This window comes from Passer montanus, unplaced genomic scaffold (assembly GCF_014805655.1).
Source record: "Passer montanus isolate IOZ18808 unplaced genomic scaffold, ASM1480565v1 scaffold216, whole genome shotgun sequence".
Lineage (NCBI taxonomy): Eukaryota > Metazoa > Chordata > Aves > Passeriformes > Passeridae > Passer > Passer montanus.
The window spans coordinates 339933-350075 of NW_024366770.1; the positions used below are offsets into that span (position 1 = coordinate 339933).

Sequence of the window (10143 nt, forward strand, 5' to 3'; positions counted from 1 at the left end):
CCCTTTTTTTTTTTTTTTTTTTAAAAAAAAAAAAAAAAAAAAAAAAAAAAAAAAATAAACCCCCAAAACAGTTTATATCACAATCTCAGATATCAAAATTGTCAGAGCAATTTGAAGCACTAAAAAAAATTTATAAGGCAGGTCTTGCTCTGGCTTTCAAAACTTTAGATACAACTAAATTTGTTCTCTAGGAATCACCAGATGACTCCACTGGCAAACTAATTGTGGAAAAAAACACCTAGCTTAAGAAACTGGAAGAGCATTATCTAAACTTTATCCATAACCTCTCTGTCAAAGAAGCTGCAAAGAAGCATGTCCTTGGGACTAAGTTTTACAAAGCACCTAAGGTTCCAGCACCTTTGTAACACTCCAAGGATCAGTCTAAGTCTGGACAAAATAAAATGCCCTGAATGAAGATCTTTTATGTTTTGCTCCTGCAGCTGTTTTTGTGGCTGACAAGGTTAGCCCATTGAGCTGGGGTCTTCATTAATACAGAATTTTCTCTTTCATTTCAGGTCTTATTAACATTCCTGCTGTGGCCTTTGGCATATTCTCTGGAGGACTGATCATGAAGAGATTCGGAGTCGGTGTTGTGGGGGCTGCAAAGCTTTCCCTGGGATCATCTTTCCTTGGTTACCTTTTGCTGCTCTCGCTGTTTGCCATGGGCTGCGGGAACGCGGAGGTGGCCGGGCTGACCGTGTCCTACCACGGGTATGCTGGCAGGGCATCTTCAGCAGAAAGGGCTCCTGCAAACCCAGCTCCTTCCTCATTTTGTTTCACAAAGTAGGTCTTGTTGAAAAGAGAGTGGCTGACTTGAATGTGCTTCCCAGGAATTTGATTGAAATTGGTGGAAACTGCTCCGTTCCAGCGGGTGTTGTGTCATGGCCCTCTCATGATTGTGGCATAAACCACTGAGGTTTATGCCACAAGTGCAGATTATTTTTCTGATTACTTTTTAATTATTATTGCCATGGGACCCATCCTTTGAGCACAGTGATTACTGGAAATGTGAGTAGCTCAGTAGGGGGGAAGAGATTCAATTAATTGTTTCTTGCCTTTGTGTGCCACTGAACAATGAATGGCATTTAATAGCCCTTGAACTCAAAACTTAAGGAGTCGTGGATTAACCACGATGTTAACCATGAGGTAGACCTGAGGCTAACATTTTACCCATGCTATTACTCTTTAAAACAAACTTTTTGGGAGGAGTTTCCAGCACTGACTCACAGCAGCTGCTCCTCTGGTGTCTGATGACTGAATTTGGCAGAGTTGTCATGTAAGGTATCAGACTCTCACTTTGGATGGATCCCATTCTGATCAGTTCCTTGCTGACTTCTACAGAGACCATTTCCCATGAGTAACTCACTCCTTTCTGTGCCACTTGCCTAGTTGTGTTAAAGCTGAATAACTAACTAAAACCTTAGAAGATATGAGAAAATGCATGAATATCAATTGCTAGTTGTCCCTCTTAATAAAGTAAAGATTTATCTTGGTGGTGTGATAATGTGAAAACCTTTGGATAAAGGAGAAATGAGGATTTACACTGCTGTGTGGATGTGAAGAGACAAACTTTTATGGGCTGCAGAGGGCAGGTGTGGCCAGGTGCTCCTGGCAGAGAGCATCACCCCAGAGGTGATCGTGGTTTCCTGGTTTCGTGGTTTTCCGTGGTTCACATCTGCTGGGCAGCATCTCTGCAGCTTCTCTTTTCTCCACAGAGCTAAACCAATGAGAGACCACGAGCAAGCCCTGTTTTCAGAGTGCAACTCGGGCTGCTCCTGCTCCAGGAACGACTGGGACCCCATCTGTGGGGAGAATGGGGTTACCTACGTGTCCGCCTGCCTCGCCGGCTGCCGCGCGTCCAACGGCACCGGGAAAAACACCGTAAGGCAATCAATCCTCCTCTTTCTTTCTGATACACAGCACTGGGAGAGACACCATAAAATCCTTCATTTCCCTGTGAGCAGCGGGGTCTTTCTTTCTGATACAAGGTGTAAGGCAATCCTTCATTTCCATTTCAGGTGGGATCTTTCTTTCTGTTACAAGGTACTGGGAAAACACCATAAAATCCTTAATTTCCCTGTGAGGTGGGATCATTTTTCTAATACATGGTGTAAGAGAATCCTTCATTTCCTTGTGAGGTGGGATCAGTCTTTCTGATACAAGGCACTGGGAAAAACACCATAAAATCCTTCATTTCCATTTGAGGTGGGACCTTTATTTCTGATACAAGGTGTAAGACAATCCTGCATTTCCCTGTGGGGTGGGGTCTTTATTTCTGATGCACAGCACTGGGAAAAACATCATAAAATCCTTCATTTCCCTGTGAGGTGGGATCTTTCTTTCTGATACAAGGTGTAAGACAATCCTTCATTTCCTTTTGAGGTGGGATCTTTCTTTCTGATACAAGGCTCTGGGAAAAACACCAGTAAGACAGTCCTTTATTTCCCTGTGGGCTCTTTCTTTCTGATACAAGGCATAAGACAATCCTTCATTTCCATGTGAGGTGGGATCACTTTTCTGATACAACAAGGTCTGTCAAAGTGGATTTAAACTGAGCACAACACATCCTCTTCAGCCCTGAACTCCCCAGGGATTTTTAGCAATCTGGCAACCAAATTTAAACTTTTTTCGCTTTGCTGTTGCCAGAAATCACAAGCAGAGAATATTGGAGGCTTTTTTTTGTTTTTTTGGGTTTTTTGAGCTGTTGGCTACCAACATTGTTGGAAAAAACCCTAATAACTAGATTAATCAACAGTAGATACTATATAATTTATACTGTATAATTTTCTCCTTCATGATATAAGCCTTTTCCTCTTACAAAACATTTCCCACTTTGGACTTTCAGCCATCCAGAATGTGCAATTCCTAAACATTCACTTCTCCACCATTTAGGTTTTCATACACTTTTGTCTTCTCTCTTCCAGGTATTTTTTAACTGCAGCTGCGTGGGAACCTTTGAATCTTCACAAAGCTCCTCAGCTGTGGTGGGACCGTGTCAAAAAGGAAACGAGTGTCCCAAGATGTTCCTGTATTTTCTGGTAATATCAGTTATCACTTCATACACTCTGTCAGTAGGTGGCACACCTGGATACATACTGCTTCTAAGGTAAGAAATCATTCCTGCTAGCACTGCCAAATGTTTTCAAAGTGTTTTGACACGTGACTGGTACTCCCTCCCCTCCTGCTATTCCTAGTATTGGGAAATGTTTTGCAGCTATGCAAGGTGGCATATTCCATATAATTGTTCTCTCCCAGATTTTTCTCCTTGTTTTAATGATCATTTTAGCATGAGATTTTCTTTTCCTGTTTCCTAATCACAGATTTATTAAATGCTTGTCCCAGTGCATATTTAACTGCTGGAACTATTTGTCCATCACTGTAAGCTTTGAAGCTAATTTTAGCAAGTGCAAAAGCATTTAATACTACAAGTGCTTAATCTGGATTTTTGTCAGCTACTTGCAATATTTGGATTCCAAGTCCTGCTCTGCTCTGTTTTGGAAACCTTTCTTTCTCAGTTCCTTTTCCCAAATTATTTCCAGATGGGCACATTCTACTTCTCAAACAAAACAAGAGTAAATCCAGTCTAACTAATCTTTAGTATTATAGCTATGTTTTCTTGCTCCCAAATTCTCTTTGGTTTTGAATTCAATTTTCTGGACCAGGCCCTGTCTCATTGCTGGTATCTATACCACACGGACCATGCCAGTGTTAGAAATGGCTGAACATAGAAAAACCTAAATAAAGAATTTTAATTTCAGCTACAGTCCTTGAACCGGAATAAATATTCACACAGAGACTTTCAGAAATGGCTGAGGTGAGGATCCTCCTCCACAGCCCTGCACAAACACTGCCAGTGAGGTGCACACAAGCTGCACAGCTTTCCTCACACACCTTGCAGGGTTACCACTGAGTGCTGCAAAACCTCACAGCATCTCTCCCTCCCGAGGGCTCTCCCCAAGAACAATCACTCTGTAATCCATTGTAGACCATTTTCCTGAAGCTCCTGCACAACTGAGCTGCGCCAGGATGATTCATGAGTGTAGAACTTGCAGCAAAGCCTCAGGGTTTGTGCCAGATTTCTCTCTGTGGTTGCTCCTGACACGCTGGATAAATATGGGCACAGAGCTCCCTTCCCCTTTCCCTCTACATCAAATTTTCCTTCTATCCATAAAACACCTGGTGGAAAATGTGCAGATCTGGTACCACACAGGGCCTCAAAATTGTGGCAGCCATGCTCAACCTCCTGCTTTCTTCTTGTCTCCACTGCATAAAAAATGGAGTGTTTGGGAGAGGTTCATAACTGAACACGTGCGAGCTCAAACCGCACGGAGCTGCCTGCCCTTCTCAGCCCTGAGAACTTGCTCTTGGTGCCTTAATGCTGAATCCATTTAGTCAGAAAAGCTTAGAAAGGTTTTCTTACTAAACCACTTTCTCATATGAAATCAGAAAAAGTTTTATTGGTTCTGCTCCAATGCTTTTATTGCTGTTGAAAATCGTTTCACTTTGAGAGGCATTTAACTGAAACTGAGAAGTTTTGTGTTTCCCTGCTGGATTGGAGGCATCCACCTTTGATGTGCAGCTAAATAAAACATGTTTCAGTAAGTTCAATCCTTTTTTTTTTTTTCCTGCACTGCAAATGACCTGTGGGCACAACTCCACTTTAAGCTCACACTTTTGTCTTTTTTGAAATCCATCACCAAGTAACTTTCTCAAAAAATCTGGCTGAACTGAAAGTGTGCTTCTGTTACCAGAAGGAAAATAAATTTTCCTTGACACAAATAGTCCCAAGGTCAAGTTTCAGGCTTCATTATGTGTTTTTTCCAATGATCATTTTTAAAAATTATTCAATATTCAGTCATCTCTGTTAAGATTCCAACACTTAAGCAAGCTGATGTTTTCAGATGAGCAGATATCATTGCACCTGCCATGGAGGACAAATGCAGCTAAATCTCCAAAACCCTGTAAGATGTAGTGACATTTACTTTGATGGTTTGCAGACTGAAGTCATTGAAATATGCTTACAGCTGGTGACCAAGTCAATTGCTGTAATGTCATTTTGGTGGTATTAGTGTAATTACAGTAGCCAAAGAACTTGGGAAAGCCCTGAAATTTTTGAGAAAAAAAGCCCTGCAGTTCAGATAGCTGTTGTTCAAGCACCAGCTATTAATAGCAGGGGATTAGGCAGTGAAAAGGAAGTCTCAGATCTCCCTGAGAGGTCTGGCTATCACTCAGGATCACAAAGAGCTCCTGTTTCCTTGCAAAGACAATACAAAGAATAAAACAATTTTTTTTTTCATCTGAAGGAGAATATTTTTTTGCAGGATATAAATCCTGTGGAACACATATCAGATATCCAGTTATTAGTTTTATTTTTCACTTTTTGCTTTCTATGCCCTCAGATTAGTTTAGAGGGACTCTAGGCTGAGGAGTGCTTGTGGAGCAGGTGTCTGGTAGGGGAGCAAGACATTGTTCTTCCAACTTAAAGTCATTTTACAGTCATGCCCTCCTAGATGGCAGTGCTTGCACAAGCCACAATCAACAGATTGTGTGATGATAATCCATGCCAGGGCATTAGAGAATAAAGGAACAGTAGAGTTAGTTCTCAAATGTCTTTATTATTTTTTAAAACATATTCCCAATTACATTAATTTTTGCAGGAGCAGGGACCACCCTAGTTCAGAGACTGTATCTCCAGGGTGCTATGTTCATCCACAGTGACAAATTGAATTTCAGCCCAGTTCATTTTTTATGATTTATATTGAATAGAATGACTGTGACAAAAGTTTTATTAATCACCATATTGATATATGTGTTACCCCACACACCAAAAATGTCCTTGTTTGACCATGTGACTGGTACTACCACTTGCCAAAATCAAACATATGCCCAGATTTGTGCTGGATTAGGCACTGTGACAGTCTGGTACCTGCTGGAGGAGCTGCAGCTTGGGGCAGCTGGTGGGGGAGAGGCGATTCCAAGAGTCTGAGGCTCCATGCACAGTCTGGGAGGGAGCAGGGTGGGAAAGGCAGCTGATCCCCTGCCCACCACCACCCCTCCCTGCAGGAGCCAGGGGGATGATCTGAGGCTGGAGCAGGGCTCCTCTGGAGCCAGAAGAGCTGGATGTGGGTGTGGGACTCACCCTGCAATCTTAGCAGGGTCCAAATGCACAAAGTCTGCTCTGGCAGAGAATGGCCTGCAGGATTTACCTTTGCAGGAGGTGTGAGCCTGATCTGGATGGGTGCAATGAAAAGTGACTGCCTAAATACCTTGTACTAGCCTGGGACTTGAGCCTGAATTTCAGGGAGTGTCTGACTGAATAAAACCATCCAATGGGTGCATGATTTCACTAGCAGTTTTCTTGTCCTGTGTTAGTAACACCTAAGTGCTGATATCATCTGAAAATCCACAACCATCTTAAAATGTTGCATATAGATGTTCAGAATTCCTAGGTGCTGTTCTGTTTTTATCACCTTTTCTGCATATTTCAGCAATTTGGTCAAAGTCTATGACATCAAGGAGGAAAAGGTTACATTTCTTTCCTTTCTGCTGCTTTCTATTTGTTTTCTAAATATATACACCTGATGCTTTATTGCTAGTTAACACCTCTTTTATTATTATTACTTTCAGGTGCATTAAACCCCACTTGAAATCATTTGCACTTGGTATCTATACCCTGGCAATAAGAGTACTTGGTAAGTCCATTTGTACTCCTAAGTCAATTTTAATACACCCCTCAGTAATCATTTCTCTTAGAGTTAAGCTTTGATTGTTGGCAAGAGCAGTGTCTATCTGCAAATAGATATCATATGATTAAAGAAAAGGTTGGAAAAAGGAAGTTGCTTTGTACTTCATAAATCACATAATTACATCTTAGGTGTAATTAAAATACACAAGGCCAATATTTATAGAGATGTGATCCTGTAGATTATGAAGCTAACATCAAAATTACATCTTGTCCCCTTACTCAGCAACAAGTGCAATAGAACAGCTGTGGCTGGGAATTTGTGATTGCCTTTCAGGCATACATTCATCAGTTTCTAAGGGAATTAATGTGACTGACTACAGGTGTGCCTGGGGACGGGGATCACTGCAGCCTTGTGGCAGAGCCACCTGAAATCAAGGGTAACATGAATGAAAATTCTAAAATCCTCTAGGTCTTCATGAAAAAAAAAAAATAGCAAGAGGCAAGTGCCCTATTTACCTGAGCAGAGTTAGATGAACTGGATGAGATTACATCAAAGCAAGCTGCTGGCTTCTTTCTCACACCTTTGCAGGCCAGAATTTTCTCTCCAGGCTTACATTCTCCTCCAGCACCCCAGGTGACACAGAGTGCAGGATGTCCCCATCAGCCCCAAGAACTGCAGCAGGTTTGTCCCTGCCACAGTGGGATCTCAAGATACTTGGAATATTCCTGCAGCCCCACTGTCTCTGTCCCTTTTCATCCCCACCCAACACACAGGACATCCCTACATCCAGGCTGAACAGGCTCCATTGCCCTCAAGAAAGGAGAATTATCTCCTATTTTTTTTTTCCCCCCCAGAGATGTCCCGCAGGGTGAGGAAACCAAACTGTGGCCAGCACTCCTTCCAGGGACTTCCACGTGCTTTTTGATGTTTTGTCATGTTTTCCTGGCTTCCCACAGGGAGGAAAGGGTGGTGTGTGCCTGGGCAGCACAAGGCACGTCTTCCCCAGCAGCAAGCAGCGTGCGAGTGTCACTGCTGTCAGGGTGTATGATTGAATGTTCTGCATGAACCTGCCTCTAGATCGAGTCTGATCGCCCTGGAAAGTAAATTTCTTACCTCTGTTTGTTTGTTGAATACACCCAGCGGGGATTCCTGCCCCAGTGTATTTTGGAGTAGCCATAGACACCACTTGCCTGAAATGGGGAAGCAAAAGATGTGGGGGAAGAGGAGCGTGCAGACTCTATGACTCCAGTGCTCTCAGGTAACAGATCTTCTCCTTTTGTTCTTCAACTTTTGTTCTTCAAGTACGTCTACACCTGGCACTGGTAGAAGAATTTCTGTTGGAAAATTTGAGTGAAAGATTTGAAACTGAATGAAAAACTCTGACTAACAATATTAACAATAATGCTCACATTTCACTCTTTTGATTCAATCTCTTTTTTGGGGGGAAGGGCAGATCATCTTGTTTCAGTATCAGCTGGAAACAATTGTCACTTAATAATTCACAAAAAAAAAGAGTTGTGTTGAAACCTCAGTTTTATGCTAAAGCTTCCTTCAGCTTTCAATATTTCTGCTGTCATAGTGTGTGTATAAATAAGTTATTAAACATAAATTTTCTCCATGTTGGAGCTGGATCAAAAAATGGAAGGCAAAGGTGCCACAAAACATGCTTGGCTTCTCTAGAGGCTTAAGTGCAGAGTTGTCTTTATCAATTTATTGCTAGAGGACAGTAGTTGTCTGAACTGCATTTGTGAAAGGCTTCTCCAGAAATGAAGAATGGAATAACAGTGGTAAGAGGAAAATGGGAGAACGGGTTGTCCCTTCTCCCACCCCAAGGAAAATAAACATGAGAGAAGGGTACAACTTGTTTTGAAAACTTGAAGGAAAGAGCAAAATCTCGGCTGGGACTCTTTTTGCTAATAAAACATTATGATGTTATTGTTGCTGCTGTTGTTGCTGTCATTATGCCTGTAAAGCCAAAATGCCATCTAATGGTCTTGTCATCACCGGTACTGTTTATATATTAAAAAATAGAGTAACTGCCCCGAAAATATTAGTGCTGTTCTTCCTGAGGCACACTGGGGTGGAGGTCAGCCAATGCCTGAGATGCTTTTTTGAGCACGGACCTCTCTCTACCTGACCTGGGCGAGCTGACAAACTCCCCTCTCCTGAGTCACCCCCCTTGACTGAAGGTTCCTTACCCAGCCTTACCTGGTGAAAAGATGAATGTGTCCTTGATGCCTTCTGGTGCTGTGTTGCCTCTGACGAGGGCTCTGATCAATCATTTCTCTCTCAGGTATGTGTACCTGGGGCTGACTTTGGTCTTGGGCACGGTGTCCATTTTCTTCAGTGTTGCTGTCCTTTGGGTTCTCCGAAAAAGGTCTTCTCCACAAGATGAGACCCTCTCAGCCAACGGGGAGAGAGGCGCCTGTGGGACAAAGAGCAGAAAAGATAATTTTGCCAATAGTGACCAGTCAATTCAGTCAACTTACTGGCCAGAAAAGGAGACCAGACTTTAGGAAAACTGAGATCTCCACCGTGATTTTACCCAGTGAGTGGTGTTCCAGGCAAAAATCCATCATCAGTGAAGCAGTATCTTAGTAGCCACCCTGAAAATGTTCACCCTCTTGCAGTTTTCACTGTGAACCCCATAAGCAAAGACCACCAATTATTTTTTAGCACGTGAACAGCTCTAAAAACACTGCTCACCATTTTTTCCTGCCGAGCGAGGGGGGTTCCTCCGGCTGGGGAGCTGCAGCTGTGCCCTCACCCAGACACTGTTTTTGGAGCTCCCTCCCTGCTCACGGAGCTGCCAGAGCTGCTGCTGCCCCTCGGGGTCCCCCTGGGTGTGAGGGGCAGGGGGAGGCTGCTCCCTCTGCCATGGCACCAAACCTGACTTGGCCACCTGGAAGGTGGAGGGATGTCCAGCACGGAGCCCGTCCTGGCCAACAGCGAGGCACGGGGCAGGAGGAAGGAAAAATGGAAGGAAAAACTCAGCCACAGGCTCTGGGCACCCCACGAGTTCAATCCATAACACCTAGGATGTCGAGTGTTGTGGTTAGGAATCCGTTTTTCCGGTAGGTTTTGTTACAGCACAACGATCAGCAGTAGAAGTTGTCGTTTCAAAGACGCCACAAGAGTACCATCCAAAGGAAACTGGAATGAAAATAGAGCTTTTTTAGATTTCCAGCAGTTTCTTGCTACTTGCTAGTACTCAGTGTACTAAATAATTCCATGCACTTTATGATGTAATAACAAAATTTTGCAAGATACATATGATTTATATTTTTAAAAGCTATGGCGAGACAGCTTGGGAAAAATAAAATTAAAATTAATTAAAAGACCAGGTGACTTGGGGCTTTTCCTTTTAATTGATTGCATTTTCTAGCTGAAACTAAGACATTTTTGGGGCTTTGTCAATATTTGATATTAATTATATTTGGGGTGGGGAGTGCAAAGG

The 10143-nt window shown here is 42.8% G+C and overlaps 1 protein-coding gene across 2 annotated transcripts in view; it reads left to right on the plus strand.

The window, feature by feature from the left end:
* The window catches only part of LOC120502293 (solute carrier organic anion transporter family member 1C1-like), a 19548-nt gene extending 10233 nt beyond the window's left edge, over window positions 1-9315 (plus strand). For both annotated transcript variants that reach the window (XM_039709571.1, XM_039709572.1), the window contains 6 exons: window positions 516-711; window positions 1716-1881; window positions 2925-3106; window positions 6628-6692; window positions 7827-7944; window positions 8980-9315. In XM_039709571.1, coding sequence (XP_039565505.1) covers window positions 516-711; window positions 1716-1881; window positions 2925-3106; window positions 6628-6692; window positions 7827-7944; window positions 8980-9202 — 950 coding nt within the window. In that variant the 3' untranslated portion in view covers window positions 9203-9315. The remainder of the gene's footprint in view (window positions 1-515; window positions 712-1715; window positions 1882-2924; window positions 3107-6627; window positions 6693-7826; window positions 7945-8979) is intronic.
* Window positions 9316-10143: the final 828 nt, after the last annotated feature.